Below are 17,495 nucleotides of genomic sequence, written 5' to 3' on the forward strand. Positions count from 1 at the left end.
TTGAGCAAAATTGACAGTATCTTTAATTCAAAGAAAGATGATTTCCAGGTACTGACCCCTACACTTAAAGTGTCCTTTTTTTTGTTATGGCTCTCAGAAATACGATAGTAAATTTTTTGTATAGTAAACAGATGCTTCTTTAGGACCATTAGCTCATTCCTCTGAATTATTTAAACAGACAAAAGGAAAGCTCTCTGTGGAAAGGTGTGTATTATACTCTTGTTTGCCTGGTATTAGTTCGCATGTATCCAAACTCTTGTTCTGCCTTTTATTCTAACAGTTCGTTCGCCTTTCTACATATGCTTATTAGTACATATAGGTAGTACACAGACTTACTTTTCTAAGGATTTGCATTTGACTATATTTTCTGATACTTTCCCCTAGTCCTTACTCATTTTTCAGTGGAGGGAGAGGACAGGAGAAGGACGCTGTACAATTGATAAAGTCAATATTCATCTTAAGCTTTTTCCTTGAATTATGGGGAGAAACACTTCTTCCTTTGAAGCTGGTAGATGTTCCTGTCTGCCGTCCTAATTAAGAATTACTATCTTTAATTCTTGCCTAAAAATTGGTAGCCAGTTTCAGAGACAAATGGGATTCTTCCCTTCTTCATTAGAAGGCATCTTTAATGTTTTATAATCTGCCCGTTTTCTAAAAAATTTTAAATATTTGTGAAAAATAAAGTAAAGAGGATCATAGGAATTTGCTTTGTCCTTTTCAGGACTTAACTTTGACAATTTCTTAGCTTGGTACTTTATATAATGGTCAAAAAGTAAAGGGGTATTTTTTTTTCTTTTGAAGCCATATTCTCAGAGAAAATAATAAAGAGAATGACATGTACCGCTGTCTAATAATTTTACTAGATTTCCTTTCCAGTTACTGATTTCATGGAAAAAATACTTAAATCTTTAAAATTTTTTATTCTACAAAGTGAATTCACTTGAGCGAAGATTTTCATTAATTTCTACTCCTTGAGGCAATTTTCCTTCATTCTCATGGGAAAATGAGTCATTTATTTTTTTTCTGTTTTATAACTACAGATGAAAATGTTTCATTCACATAGATTTTGTTTTTATTCACTCACAACATTATATTTTTAAAGCTTCTTTAATCTCTTGGAAAAATCATATGTCACCTTAGCGTCATAAATGTTTATTGCAATTTTTAAATGAGAAAAATTTAACACTTTGGTATTTTTCAGATTTATTTTTAGTATGTTACATGTAATAATTTAGAGTTTTCAAAGAATAAATGGACAGCCCATTTTATTTTTGAGGGGAAAAAATATCTTAATAGTGTCTTTGTTACATTTCTATTCTACCTTCCTCAGTTGAAGCTTTGCTGACCAAAACTGCCCTCTGTTTCCCAAAAGTAGGTAGGACAGGACTGGTAAACAGGAGAATGGGGGCTTATGCTGAAACCATGATGGCCTCATATGACTGTCTTACTTCAGGAAATGAATTTAGGAGTATTCATCCACAGAAGTATAGGGCGAACTAATGAAACTGGAAGTGGTGGAGGCAGATTTGGAATTCCTGCGGGAGCAGCCCCTGAAGCTTGGATCTCTTGGAGTTGCTGTCTTCTTCCGACTGGATTTGGTGTTGTCTGCATCACTAGGCTCAAACACCACCGTCATGGACTCCATCCTGGTCACCGTGTACAGGCTGCTTTGCCGAGTGGGGTGAAACCTGGTGGTCTTGAGCTCCAGCTCATCATAGCTAGAAACTTCAATGAAAGGACACCAGCGAAACGCCCTCTTGAAGCCAGCTCGAAATCTGAAGAGAAGCAGGTCACAGAAAGAAAAAATTATGTTTTCAAGTGGAAATTTCTTTCAATTGCCACAGAAAGCCCTATTGAAGGCAATTAAGCAAAATCAGGTTTTGAATTTGATTTTCTTGACAAATTCTTAAAATGTATGCCACAGTATTGGTACCAGTCTTGTAAATTTTCTTGTTTGAATTTTAATTTCCTATGGATGAGAAGCATGTCATTGAAGAGAAAAAGCAGAGCATCACATAATCCATATGCCAAAGAAACAGTGTACATTTCTTCAATAATTTTATACATTTGCAGAAGTGTAATTGAATTAGGCTTGGTGGTTAAGGCACTGAAAAATGACATATTTCAAAATAGCTTCTTTCGGAAATGATTAAACATTTGTACATTAAAGTCTCATTTAATGTTGGAATTAATTACTAATCTTGATGGTTTTTATCTAATCATATATGAAAGTGCAAAATCTTTTGCTTTGTAAACCATGAAGTGAAGTTGATTAAAAACAGATATACTGTTTGTGGGGTGGCTTGAATTCATATATGGCTTATGCAATTGAGAGAAAAAAAAGAATTAAGTATTTAACAAACTTAAGGCACAGTGTAGTGGAGGCTCAACTGGAAAGAGAATTAGGATTTGGCTTACAGTTACTTGCGTGAAGTTCTACTTCTAGTTCTGCTCAGAACACATTGGTTTCTTCAGGGAATTACCGATCTTACGACATTTAGCCCTGCCCCTCCATGTGTTTTTACAGCCGAGGTGTTTTCATCTGGAAACAGCATTTTACCCTCCTTTCCAGTCCTAAATTTGACTACAGTCAAATACTGCCTTTTATTTTTATTTTTTTAAATATTTTATTCATTTATTTGACAGAGAGAGAGACAGCCAGCAAGAGAGGGAACACAGCAGGGGGAGTGGGAGAGGAAGAAGCAGGCTCCCAGTGGAGGAGCCTGATGTGGGGCTCGATCCCAGAACGCCGGGATCACGCCCTGAGCCGAAGGCAGACGCTTAACCGCTGTGCCACCCAGGCGCCCCAAATACTGCCTTTTAAAATCTTTACTGTAAAAGTAGCTTTGCCCTGACCACTTTAATTTCTTCATAGCCTATTTCCATGGAGACTGCATCCTGTCTTACTTGCTGACCTCATTATACCGGCAGGAGGATTGGAATTCTCCTCGCCCTTACTGTTGATTCTGTAACCCTCACAGCAACATCTTCTATTTTGAAGTCTATCCACTCACATATGCCATCATCTCTCCCCATCTTATAAAAATTATCTGTATATTTCTATGAAGTGTCTTCATTTCTTTGAGGACTTGAGCACATATTCCACTCACCTCCTTCAATCATGATGGACTTTTTTTTTCTTAACAGACAAAATTCTGAAGGGTCTGGAGGGAGAATAGGCCATATAAAAATCTCCCAGTTAGAACTCTTAAGTTTACTGTTTTGAGGATGTAATTGTTAAGGTGGGATATTTCATAACGTAGGAGGAATTCTGAAAAAAATCAAGTTCTGTACTCTTCTTAGTAAATTTTTAAATTTTTCCTTCCTTTTGCATTTGTAATTTGTACCAAGAAGCTGGAACAAAATTATATGCTTTCAGCTAAGCCAAGAGTGACAAGAACTCTGTGGTTTGGTAACTTTCTACCTTTTATTCAGACAGCAGTAGATGATGGGGTTGTACATGGTCGAGCTCATTGCCAGCCAAAAGCTGGCCAGGTAGACCTGCTGGATGTATTTCCACCTATTTAGTTGTTGGTAGACTGCGGTGAGGATGAAGTAAATATGATACGGCAGCCAGCAGATGGCAAATGTCACCACGACAATTATCATCATTTTTACAACCTACAAAGAAAGAAGGAAAGAGGTCAGTTTTGGAAAATTTAAAAGTCATTAAATATATTAGTTGCAGTAGCTTACTACAAATCATATTTTTCTCCCAATATAGCTAAATACATAGCATGCCTAAGGATAAGTATTTAAAAAGTGGGAGTAATCTAGGGACAGCTGCCCAAGATAAGTCTCAAGAAAGCATGCTGATGTGACCATTCCTTCTTTACCTAACCCAAGAGAATGGATGGCACTAACTCAAACAGAAACAAATATTTATTAATTGGCCTGAAGAAAATAAGTGTTTACAAAAATCCAACGAGCTTAGGGGAGAGTGGAGCAAGATTTGGCTCTGCTAGCCTGAACATTAAAATAGCAGAGATATTATATCTAGAGAAACTGGTATTGGGAAAGGTTTCTCTGGATAGTGATTATGAGCACCCACAGTCTGAGGAAATATCATTAGCTTTAAATTTGCAAGTAGGTAATCAACTGGTTTATACAGCAGGTCTTATGAATTTTGTAAACATGGATCATTTCCGTTGGTTTTCATACCTTTGAAACCAAATACTCTAGAAAGCCCTGGCCGAAGTAGCACATCAGCCTTTATTTCTCCACCACTAGGCCTTAAGTTCCTAGACGGCAGAGAGAATGTCTTAATTATCTTCATATTCCCAGCATCTAGCACAATCTGAAGTATATAGCTGAAGATAAATAACTAGATACGGAATGAATGAATAATGAATGACGATGTACAATTTGCAATAGTAGGTTGAATGGGAGGCTGTTTTATGTGTCCCTAGATGAAATAAAATCTGTCCATTGTCTGTGACTGTAAGAAAGGTAGACTCAGAGCTGGTTAGCTTTGTATGGAAAGGGAAATCACAATATTCTATGATACCGCATTTGATATTTCTCACGAGCAATCTATCTACTAAATTTGTCCATACTTCTTTTGGCAATTTGGAAATAGTAAAATGTTTAGAATGATATATGTTAAATAAAATAATTTGGGGGCTTACCCCTAGTCAGATCAGCACACAAATCAGAGACAGTCTTGACATAAATGATCTGTGAGGCATCTTAGAACTATGAAAATACATTTATGGACTGGACTCATCATTTCACTGCAAGTTAGGGATTCATAAGAAAAGTTGGCAAGGTTAAGAGTCAGGAGAGACGTAATTCTAGAACAAGGCAAAGCATGAAGTGGATCAGTGTGGAAAGCAAAGTTTTCCCAAGGGCCTAATCACTGTACCATCCAGGGAACTAGTATTGAGCTGATGGAAATTAGTCATCAGAGCTGAAGATCAAGGTCAATAGCTCAGAGAATGTCATCACTGGCTGCACCATCCAAACCCTTTTTTTCTCAGTGCTCTTTAAACTGCCCTTTTTTTTTCCCCCTGAAAAGCTGTGTTCAGATTTCTGCATTTATCTCTCTGATTTCCTATTCATTTATTTGTGGAATATAAGTGAGAACTGTATTTTATTATAATTCACATTTATATAATGTTTCATGTATTTAACACCTTATCAGTTGGTTTTCAATTGTGCTTTAGGAAACTGAGGCAAAGACCAAAAGATTTGACCACTGTGATTCACGAGACAAGGCTGGAGTTTTAAAACTAAGATTTTTAAGTCTTTTTTCTTCCTGCTTACAGTTAACATTTACTGAATGTCTACTGGGTCTAGAAAACAGAATAGAGAAAAATAGTAAGTAAAGGACCCATTTCTTATCCTGCAGAAGCTTACAATATAATGAAAAATGTAAATAAAAAATGCACAGAAATGTGGTGAATATAAACATGTGCATATAAAGTTGAAATAATATTTATGAGAACTTTCTAGTTTATTATAAGCAAGAACTATTCAGTACATGGTAACTGTAGCCCAGGGATATAAGACTGAATGAAACAAGTTCTATTGCCTTTTTACTTTGAATATATGAACATTATACTATTCCTTGAATACGACAAGTAAGCTCCTGCCCCAAATTATTCTCCCTCCAGAACACTCTTCTCCCAGTTACTCCCACTGGGTAACCCCATCATGTTCTTCACGCCTTTGCACAGCTGTCACTTTCTCTGTGACTCCCATTCTGACCAACCTGTTTAAAAGTGCAGTCTGCCCTTCCAGCACCAAACTCCTTAGCTTGCTCTTTATTTTCAGTTTGTTATGTTTATTCTTTACTTCCTGTCTCCTCATGTTAGAATATAAAAGAGCAAGAATTTTCTGCTTGCTTTGTTTTTTGCTGATGGATTCAGGCACATAGATCGGACTTCATACACAATCAGTGCTCAAGAATTTTTTAAAATAAATCCATGAAAGCTGAATACAACAAAACAAAACAAAACAACACCCGAGAGTCATATAGGTGGTTAAGAGATGTCCCTAATTTTACTTGGTCATTAATTACTGGTATCATTTGTCCTCCAAATTTAAAATGGGCATGTATGTATCGAATGTGCCTGATGTTTTATTGCTATCTCATTTTTCTAGGCAAACAAATTCAAAAGAGTATGAGTGTATAAACAATACAACTGATACATTATTTGGGGTGCATGAAAGCATTAAATTTTATTCTGAATAAATGCTAAGGGAAAAAAAAAAAACTACGACAGTGTGAACATGGTATAGGCTACTCTGTTAAATACAGTATCAGCAAATATGCATAAAAGCTTCTTTGAATGCTTTTGTGCAGGCTGACCACAAAATCCCTGCGCATGAAGCTATTTTCTAACAATAGTAAAGACCTACAAAAGCTATCAGAATCTTTAAGTGACTTCCAACCATCAATAATGTGGAAAAATTAAAGTGCACGTGGAGAATTAAATTAAATAAAAATGCCTCTGGAACCGAAGTTTCAGATAACTTCTAATTCACGGATATAGGGCCTTATGGACCTTGTTATAAAACATTTAGATATTTATTTGAAAATAAGGAAAAATCTGAAAGACTCTGAAAGAAAATGTCTTTTCCAGTGAAACATGGTTATAATATTCTTCACTTACTTATTTCTATAAAATACATTTTAACTGTTAGCTTCAGTGTCTGCTCACCAAATCTTGTGGAATTATCTCAGATGTCAAACTTTCAGGACCCCAGGTGTCATGTATATGCAAAAAAGCAGGGTTCTAGGTGGGAGAAATTGCATTGCTTTGTGAAGTGCCAAAATCATGAATCTGTAATCCTACTCTTTAAATTGCTCAGGAAGAGAGCACTTTGAAGCACAAATCTTGAGCAATGAGAGATGTGCAAAGGCTGCGAGCAGTTCCCCTGTGTCTCATGGCTGGACGACGGCACTAGCACATAAACACTAAGCAGGAAAGGTATGCAGTTTGGTAGACTTCCTGAAAATCCTGAAATTTTTAGGCGAGATAAGAGACTGGGATAGAGACGGTTCAAATCTTTCACCATGTCTTAGCAAATTGTGCTACAACCTGATATGAAGATTGATTGATGTTGGGTATTTCAGGAATCTGAGACACGTCCCACTTCTGAGGCAGTGGGATTTATTTTCCACTTTCCATGGCAACATGGATGGTCATGGCTGTCCGCTGTCCTTGGCACAGACACTTACTAGCAGGAGGAAGAAGGGAGGTGGGACGAGTGATGAAGCTCCTACAGTTCTACTGCCTGTTTTTAGTAGTTAAGAATCCACTTTACTCACATAGGCAGGACTGAAATGCATGCTTTGGTAAGTGAAAATAAGCTTTGGGCACCTTTTCTTTGTGTATCAAAGGGAAAAAAAATCTTTGATTTTTGTATCTTGTACAGGTTAGACTGAAATGCCTGCAGCCGTTCTTATCTTTCATATTAAATTAGTGTAGGAGGGATGATTTTGAGGTTTAGGTCATAAAAAAGAAAAAAAAAATGTAAGTCTAGGAAATGAAATAGAAGAGTGCCAACCATAAAAAAACGTGTAGGATTATCTTCTTCAGCGTAGGGTTTATGTTCCTAAATGTCCGAACTGGAAATTTTCAACGCCATGTGGCAGGAAGCTTCTTGCTTTGATCAGAACCCCTTCAGAATGTTCTGGAGGACCATCCCATGAGTCACATCCTACCACTTCATCACGCCTTTTGTCTGCAGAAATGGTCTTAAATGGACCATTAAATTTCCTTAAGTCAAAACTGCAGGCCTGCTTATTTTAACCACACATTAGCAAATTAAAATAATATTCTCCAGAGTAGGATACGGGAAAATTTTCAATAAAAGCATCAAAATGTAAAGTACCATTTCATGGGCTATTTAGGTTGAGGTTTTGCTGCTTCCATTACATTCAGTGGGCTTAAACATTTCTGTCTCGAGTGAGGAAATAAGAACTCAGTAATAATAGTGGTGAAAAAAAGGGCACCGTGGTCCAGAAGCCGAGTTGAATTTTGCTAGTAATTTTAGAATTAGATGAGAATACGGGTGCGCTGTGTTGGTGTGGTCCAAGAACCGTGACGCTGGTACCAACTCCAAGTAACGTGTGCATGCAGTTAACATCAGAGTGATGCCTGTAAGAAGTGACGTCAAGCCCAAACAAAGGAAAAAACCTATGTGTGTGTAAGTGCAAGCGTGGAGAGCCTTTGTGTGTGTGTGTGTGTGTGTGTGTGTGTGTGTGTGTGCAGTGTTGTATTTGGACTGTCCTGTACATGTTACTGGTCATATTTCGTTTTTAGTGTATTTTCATTTTTTCCATTGAAAACTTAGACTTTGAGAGCATCATAAGATTTTAGGCTTACAATGGTCTAAAGCCGGAGAAAGTGAAGCAGCCATAAAAAGGAAGATGAGATGAAATTAGTAAAGGAAGTACGTCGAGCAAGACAAATAAAGACTGATGTTATGGGATCGTGGTTGGAGATAAAAATGCATGGAGCCTTCTTATGGACCAAATTGTGTTCCCCCATTTTTTTAAAATTTATACGGTTTCTTTCTTTCTTTCTTCCCTTTCCTTCTGGCTTTATTGAGATATAATTGATATCTAATGTGTATGTTTAAAGTGTTCAATGTGATGATTTGATACATGTATGTATTGTGAGGTGGTTACTGCAATAAGGTCTATCTCCTCACACATAATTACCGTTTTTGGTTTGTGTGTGTGTGGTAAGTGCGTTTAAGATTTATGGCAACTTTTCAGTATACTACCCAGTATAGTTAACTGGAGTCCTCATGCTTCACGTCAGATCCTCAGACTGCCTTCATCTTATAACTGGGCCAGTGGGAGAGGAGAGGAGAGGCATCCCCGGCGGCTGGTGGACTGGCCTCCCACAGAGTCCGTGACCGGTTAGTGGAATCCAAGTCCCCCGGCTGGGGTCCATTTACCTTGCCTGCTGTTTTCTTAGCCACTCCCCTGCCTCCTAGTTCTGCAGCTCAAGACTCAGTTCTCTGGATGGAGGGAAAGAAATGGGCCTTTTTGGCAGCAGCCTGCAGAACTGGGGCAGTGGGTACTCACTCATTCACATACTTTCATTTCCCCCCTTGGGAGAAATCACCTCTGAGAAGGAACCTCTTGGCGCTGAGCTGTGTCACTTTCAGGGAGAGGTGATGTGTGTGCAGTCAAACTATTCCTCTCACCCTCTCCAGTGCATCTGCATCACATTTTTTATCGCTAACGTTGTGCTGGAACTTCTCTGCTAGACTCCTGGACTTCCACATGGCTCCCAGGTCCATGGGTGATTCCCTAAATCAGTGTTTCCCAGGGCCCCTGGACTGTAGCTGAGAGGAGCTGGAGCTGATTGACGGGCCACGGTAGGGTCCACAGCTGCATGGAGGTCTCTATATTCATTACCCAACTCACAGTGAGTGAGACTCCTCTCGGATCTCTTGGAGTTTGGTGCTGATGAAAGAACCAAAGCCAAATGAGGCAAGAGCCAAATTCTCTGGGGTATGGCGCTGTTTCTGGGTCTCCAGCTGGAACCTTGTTTTAGCCTCCTGGATACAGGCCTGCCTTCTCAAAATGACTCCTCCTCTTTCTGGGACGGCACCAGACCTATCTGACCCTTCAGCACCCACAAGGCACATTTGCCTGTGGATAGATGCCACATTGTTATTAAGGAGATAACAAGAGATGTCTTATTTTGTCATCTTGCTGATGTCAGTCTTCAAAATTCGTGTTGATATTCTAATCCCCATTACCTCAGCATGAGACTGAATTTGGGGAGAGGGTGTTGAAAGAGGTAATTAAGTTAAAATGAGTTCATTAGGAGGGGGCCTCAATCAGTATGACCCGTGTTGTTGAAAGAAGTGATTGGAACACTGACACACAGAGGGAAGACCGTGGGAATACAAAGGTTTGCAGCCATCTGCACACCAAACAGAGAAGTCTTACAGGAAACCATTCCTGACAACACCTTCAACTCAGACGGCTCACCTCCAGAACAGCAAGAAAATAAATGTCTGTTGTTTAAACCACCAGTCTATTGTATTTTGTTATGGCGGCCTGAAAAGACAGCAACAGGGTTTGAAATGCTGAGGACACTAGATGATATGGCTTCATGCCAGCAAAATAGAAGGCAAAATACTCTACAGGGTCCCAGAAAATGGAGATTTCCAGAGAGGTTTGGATTGCCTGTAGAACTGCTGTTAGCAGTATCAGAAACAGACCAGGACCTCCATTTGCAACAGATGAACCTCTCAGGTTACATATGGTCTTCCTCAGGAGCACTGTGTTCCATGGTAATTTTTTTGCAGCAGACATAATGACACTGCACGTAGAAAGCTTGCTTGCTGAATGAGATGATAGATTTTTCTTGGTTGTTATACAATTCAAAATTCCAATTGAATCTGTCACTTGAGCTTAGACTGAAGAGTGGTCCCTTTGATTCAGGCAAAAGGCTCCTTTGTTACCACACTCAAGCGTTCACCTCGGAAGGAGCAAAGCTGTTGTGGCTTGTTAGGTTAGAGGCAGAAAATTAAAATAGAAAATAGCCAGAAAACAATTTCTGTGGTTTACAAAAACAGGAGAAGTAGATTTATTTACCACATTTCATGGGTTTCCAAATAATCAAGAGCAATTTTAACAAGAGTTTTTGAAAAGGAAGGGTCACATATTGTGAATATTGGGTCAAAGTCATGTTTTTGAGGCTTCTGTTTTATTAGAACGGGAAGGAATGTCAGAGTATGGTTAAAAATGTAGATTACTTTAAAATATATGTTTAGCAAATTAACACCAAAATGTAATACAAGAGTACTGTTCAGAACATGCTGACAAAACGTAATACTGATTCATAGTGGACTATGAGATGGTGGTCTGGTAATGGGAACGAAGTTTGAAATTCCTTGATCAGTATCTTGTGCTCTTAGGGAGAGGGGCTGGGTTGTTACATTTTAACTGCAGTGCAGTCCAGAGCCCATTCCTGACTGCATTTCAGATCTCTCCTTCATAAACTAGAAGATACAGCGGTGTTTCCAAACTTACCCTGTGCTCTCTTGTTTCATCCTACCTTTCAAAGCTTCTTTCCCCTTACTACCTTCCTGTGCTAGTTTCTGGTGCTACAGACTCTGTGCTACAGAGTGTGACATTCAGCCCAGGTGCTGCACTCCACGCGTTGGCCAGGTCGTTCTAACACGCACTTTCCGACTTCCCAAAGGAAAATCATGCTGATGGCAACATTGTCCTTTGAGTGAGGCAAGGCCAGCAGACGCATTTGATGGAGGACTCAGCGGAGTTGTGTTCACTTCTGATTTTAGTAAAAGGCTTGGTGCTTTTTATAATTACTAAAAAAAGAAACTTTCCAATGTATGATCTTCTATAATCTTCATGACAAACCTTTGACCATATAGCTTCTCCATTTTATAGATGAGAGACTTAAAACCCAGGAGGTGGGGTGCTTTCTCAAAATGCGAAAGGCAGGTTCACAGCAAGGATTCCTGGGTCTCTTAATTCTTCATTAGCTAAGAGCTCATTTTGCGTACATTCTACTTCTCAAGACCTTTAGAAAGAGCCCCGGCTTCTTTCCTCAGCTAGCGCGCTCAGGGGTGCTTAAGTGAAGGGTAGTCAGACGGCCTCATTTTGCCCAGGAATTGCCCATTTGAGCTTCAGGTAAGATGAGATCTTTTCCAAAAGATGAGAGAATGAGAAAAGAAGTTGGAATGGTGGAGCGGGCTGGGAACTTTTAGTTGGAATCTGGTGTATCTATTACTATGGGAATATGGACAGATTGATCTGCATTAAAACTGTGAAATAGGGACTCGGAACTTCAAATATTTTATGGGCTCGTGTGGTACCACTTACTTCCACAGACTTCATTTATGTTGAGCATGTTCAAAGACAAATGCACAAGAACTGTAAATTCTTGACAATCTCCTGTATTCTTTTTCCCTAGTAGCCATAAAGCAGGTCTGCTGAAAAGGATTACTTTAGTCCCAAATAAACACTGTTAGGATTTAAGATCTTTTGACATTCACAGAAGGGGAGTGAGCGAAGAGAATTTCTGCCTCAGTTACCTTTGTGGGAAAGTGAGTGTCAAGAGCAAACAGCTGCAATCTGCTGCCAGCCTGCTGGCACCAGGGCATGGGCTCATCTCTTCCTTTTCTGTTCCAGGAGTTGCTGGGGGAGATCTGGTGTCTCGGGAGTGTGCCTGGCCAGGTGAAAAAAGCTAGGCTGATGACATTTGCCTGACCAAGAGATTTTATATCTTGCTCTATGTTGACTTAACTTGTCCTTTTAAAAATACACTCTTATTAATAGATTGTGGTCTGAAATATTAGGTCAGCCAGTGTCTCAAGGTACTTTTACAGTTGGCTTTTTGTCTTCAAGTTGTGCATACCTTAATTGCTTTTTGAAGCAGCATAAATCTAGAATACTTAAAAATACACTTTTCTATACTAAATCTGGTAGAAAATAAGATCAGCCACTGAATATTAATATTTTTCTCTATGATATATGGGAAATAGGAAGGCATGGATTATAAATAATGTTATTGTCTTGATTTGTAGTTACCTTGAAATAAACCCATGTGGTTCGCACATGCCTATCACTCTGGAATGCCCTGATCTGATCTCTCTCCCTGTAAAATTCTCTATCCATCTTTCAGGAGGTCCCCCCAAGTTCACCTCCTCAGTAGCTTCCCTCATTTCTTCATGCAGGTATTCTTAGTTACTTCCTAATGAGATTTAGCAAATCACGCTTACATCTTATAACACAGGTACATGTTATAGTCAAGCACGTCTCTGTTTCCTTCAGACCAAATATGGGCATATGCATTATTTGTTTTTTTGTCTCCAGAACCTAGCATAGTTCTTGACATTGAATAAATTACTTGTTAACTGAAGGTATCAGATTTTCTCACTCATTTTATGAACACTTTAATTGCAAGAAGCATCATTTATTTTTGTCTTATCAGTGTTTTGCCCTATCATGCACATAATAGGATTTCAAAAATATACATTTTTGAACTAGGAAGGCAGAATTTTTTTTTCTTTTTTTTTTCCTACTCCCCCTCCCCCTGTATGCCATGCTTTTATTCCCATGACTTACTCATTCATAACTGGAAGCCTGTATCTCCCACTCCCCTTCACCCAGTTTGTCCAACCCCCTATCCTCTTCCCCTCTGGCAACTATCAATTTGTTCTGTATATTTATAGGTCTGATTCTGTTTCAAAAATATTATTTAAGTGAATAAAACAAAAATACATTTAAATATTTTATATCTAAATTAAGATAATTATTATTGCCCTTGACTTTTGTGTTTAGCACAACGTTTGAAAAAAATATTTGAACCATGTGATGGCTCAGGCTTAAAAAGGAAGCCAATTACTTTTGCATACTTAATTTATTGTACACTTATATAACAATTGTTTTACAATAATGCCATTTTTCTAAAGAAACCAAGGCTCCAGACTCTAGAGATACAGTGCGAAATTAAAAAAGAAAAAAAAGTTATCTATTTTCAAAGCATTTATATCCTATCAAAGAGACATTTGTTAAATAATAAGTATAGAAAACATATGAAATTACAAATTCTGATAAATTCAATAGAAAAAATAATCACATCTAGATTTGTAGAGTACAACGGAAGGTCTGTTTGAGGAAGTACTATTTAAGCTGCAACCTAGAGGCTGTACAGACAGAAGAATAAAGGGCATAGCATTCTAGGCCCCGATAATAGTGTGAGTGAAGACCGAGAAGTGGAAGAAAGTTTGATGTGTTCAAACAACCGAGAGCAAGTGTTATGGGAACGCAGTGTATAAATGGCAAAGTGGCACAAAATGAGGTTGGCAGAGTAAATGGCAGCAAGATTCTGTGGAACCTTGTAGGTTATTTTCAGGGTTTGCAATTTCTTTTATTTATTTCCTTACGTGTATCGGGAAACTACTAAAAAATTGCAAGCAGGTTGTATGAGTTGGTTTACATTTTAAAAACATCAGTTGTAATACACCATGGTGGCTGTAACCACTAACACTGTATTATATATTGGAAGATGCTAAAGGACTTGGTTTTAAAAGTTCTTATCACAAGAAAAAAGAATTTTAACTATGTGTGGTGATAGATGATTACCAGACTTAATGTAGTGATCATTTTGTAATACATACAATACCAAATCATTACGCGATACACCTGAAACTAATATAATGTTACAGCTCATTAAAAAATCATCCTGGCTGCTAAGTGAAGAATGAATTTGGGGAAACAAGTGCAGACCTGGGAAAGTGAGTTGGAGAGGTTGTGGTGGTGGACCTGTGGACAAGTGATAGAATCTTGGAGAATCATTTTAATGGAGAGAGAGAAAAATACAGAGATAGGAACTATTTTAGGGATGAAGACCATTAGGATTTAGTAATGAATCAGGTGAGGGTAAGAGAGAAAGGGGAGTTTTTAAGAATGACTCTTCATAGAAATTAGTATCTGGGTAAATGGAAGTACCATGCACTTGTATTTGGATGACTGTAGGAAAAGTCTCCTTTTATGCCACACCTGGAGACTCAGAGATCAGTAATGCATATTATAATTTCAAAACACCTGAGAAATAGGCAAAGCAAGGACATCAAGCATGTAGCTTGTTACATAAACCTAGAGCTCATAGAAGTAGTATTGATTTATGATATACATTTCAGAGTCAGTGACCTGTAGATGATATTTAATATCTTGAGAATGAATGAATATAAGAATGAATATAGGAATGAATGAATTATATATATAATATATATTCAGACATATATGAATTATATATATATATATATATACTTTTTCTCTGGGTAACACTAACAGAACTATGATATCCATTATATTGCACAGTTCTCTATTATATACTACATATTTCCATATGTAGCAGCCAATTCCTGAGCACTTTCATTTTCATATAAAAACATATTTGATCTAAGCGAGAATACATTTTTTTCCCGATATACAACCCATTCCTCATCAGTTTAGCCAATGGCATTATGGCATTGCTTCATACTTTATTAATACATTAATTTTGCAAATATTATTGAGCATTATATATATATGGTCTTGGTTCACTCAACTAGGAAGGCTGAGTAATCCCATGATGTGCCATGTGCAAGCTGGAGACCCAGGAAAGCTGGTGGAGAAAATTGATGTATCAGCTTAGGTGGTCAGGCAGAGAGCAATTCAACCATTCTCTGCTTTTTTGTTCTTTTCAGGCTCGCAACAAATGGGATGATGTTCACCCCCATTGGGGAGGGCATCTGCTGTACAGTCCACCTGTTCGACTGTTAATGTTCAAGTGTCAAAGACACACCCAGAATAATGTTTAACAAGCTATCTGGGGACCTTGTGTCCCAGTCAAGTTGACGCATAAACTTTACCGTTACAACAGCATAGACTTCATTATGTTCTTGGATTTAATTTTGGTGTGCTAGTAATAGAGTAGGTTAGATCCATGTCTGTATTGTGCATTGCCTTTTATTTCAGTGGTGACTACAGAAACTATTTCCACACACAAACTTCTTTTTGTAGAGTGTGATCTTGTGTCAGTCTAGATTTATTTACACCCTTAGGCAAATATAAGTCAAGATATATATTCTAGAAGCTTGTACTTTCTTCTCTTAATAGCAGCAATGGTATAAAGAAAGAAATGACTTTTTATAGTAAGACATTAACACAGAATGTGGTACTAACATGTAGGTGCATTTGGTTTTATAAGAATGTTTAGGAAAGAGGATAATAAATGAATAAATAAATATCTCAAAAAGTAAAGGACAAAGAGTGACCTCCTAAGTTGAAGGGAAACTAAAATTTGTTGAGGACCTGCTTTATGAAAAGGACTGTGCTACATGTATTCTGTGTGTTTCCTCACTCTAATTGACGCACTTGGTACATATCAGAGGTGCCCTGCTGTGTTGCAGTTACAGTTAAATGTCAAGTAGACATGCATTTCTTTTCTAACAGGGAGTGTTGTCAAGAAGTAGAAGAGAAGGGCGCCTGGGTGGCACAGTCGTTAAGCGTCTGCCTTCGGCTCAGGGCGTGATCCCGGCGTTCTGGGATCGAGCCCCACATCAGGCTCCTCTGCTATGAGCCTGCTTCTTCCTCTCCCACTCCCCCTGCTTGTGTTCCCTCTCTCGCTGGCTGTCTCTTTCTCTGTCGAATGAATAAATAAAATCTTAAAAAAAAAAAAAGAAGTAGAAGAGGCTGATTCTGGAGATAAAGGTAAAGAAACCGTTCTCCTCCAATACAGTGAATTTTTTGTTATTCAAGTGAATTCATATGGCTACCCTAGACCCCTCCTCTAAACTTCTTTACTTTTTCTTTCGTGATCCTTAGGTATTTTGTATATTTGTGTTTTGATATATTTCTTCACTTCACAATGGTGACATCTTTTTAACAATTGGAGTTTTACATTTAAAAATCATGTATTTAGTCTCATAATTTTTCCATCATAATTAAGTGATCTTATATTTTGTGTTTTAGTTCATGAAATACAGCTTATTCTAGGTGCTCTGCTTCTTTGTCTTGTTTCTAGCAGCTGGGTTCCCTGAGGTTTGCTTTCATTTTTTTTTTTTTTTAAAGATTTAAAAAAAATTAAGTTTTTTTCCCCCCTGAAGATTTTATTTATTTATTTATTTATTTGACAGAGAGAGAGAGAGAGAGAGCACAAGCAGGGGGAGCGGCAGGGAGAAGGGGAAGCAGGCTTCTGCTGAGCAGAAAGCCCATCTTGCTGCTTGGTCCTAGAACCCTGGGATCATGACCCGAGCCGGACGCAGATGCTTAACCGACTAAGCCACCCAGGAGCCCCAGATTTTTAAAAATGTTTAAGTAATCTCTACAGCCAACATGGGGCTTGAACTCACAACCCCGAGGTCAAGAGTTGCATGCTCTACTGACTGAGTCAGCCAGGTGCCCCTACTTTTATTTCTTTTGTCCAACTCCGGGCTCTGTTCATCCTTGCCTATAAAGATAAATTGCAAGTGTTCTCTTCAAGCAGCAAATCTGCGTGTGTGTTCTTGGAGGGTGCAGAAGGCCGTGTGCCCCGTGTGGACGGAGTGGGAGCATTACATCCTCCCAGTCTCAGGAATGGTAAGGTTGATGCATAAAACTCTGGGCCTTTCTGTCCTTGATTGTAGCACCCCTGGGCTTCACACAGCCCTCTGAGTGTGGCCCACTGTCCTATCTCAGTTGTTACTTCACTCAGGAGAATTAGCAAGTTGTAGACCAGAAGGTAGAACTTTAGGTCACCATGTTCCCCCAGAGAGATGATTCGTCTGGAGTCTCAGAGACAGCTCAAAATGTTATGTGTAAAAAAAGCTCCTTCCATTCTTTCCCTGTCTCCGAAGCTGTGTTTTCTGTGAATGTCCCTGTCTCAGTAAGTGACACCACCACCCATCTTGTACCGGAAGCCAGACCCTCGGAAGCCATGCTTGTGTCTTTGCATCCCCTCATTTTTACTGCCCCGTTCAATACTGAGGCAAATCCTGCTGGCTAAGTCAGCAAAATATGTCTT

At 38.6% G+C, this 17,495-nt stretch overlaps 1 protein-coding gene across 1 annotated transcript in view; it reads right to left on the bottom strand.

Annotated features, from left to right (window-relative positions):
• Window positions 1–1,420: 1,420 nt before the first annotated feature.
• TACR3 (tachykinin receptor 3) overlaps window positions 1,421–17,495 on the bottom strand; it is a 73,868-nt gene continuing 57,793 nt past the window's right edge. The window contains exons 4-5 of the mRNA XM_008689504.2: window positions 3,425–3,621; window positions 1,421–1,775 (exon numbers count right to left, since the gene is read on the bottom strand). Coding sequence (XP_008687726.2) covers window positions 1,463–1,775; window positions 3,425–3,621 — 510 coding nt within the window. The 3' untranslated portion in view covers window positions 1,421–1,462. The remainder of the gene's footprint in view (window positions 1,776–3,424; window positions 3,622–17,495) is intronic.

This window comes from Ursus maritimus, unplaced genomic scaffold (genome assembly GCF_017311325.1).
Source record: "Ursus maritimus isolate PB19 unplaced genomic scaffold, ASM1731132v1 scaffold_11, whole genome shotgun sequence".
In the NCBI taxonomy this organism is placed as follows: domain Eukaryota; kingdom Metazoa; phylum Chordata; class Mammalia; order Carnivora; family Ursidae; genus Ursus; species Ursus maritimus.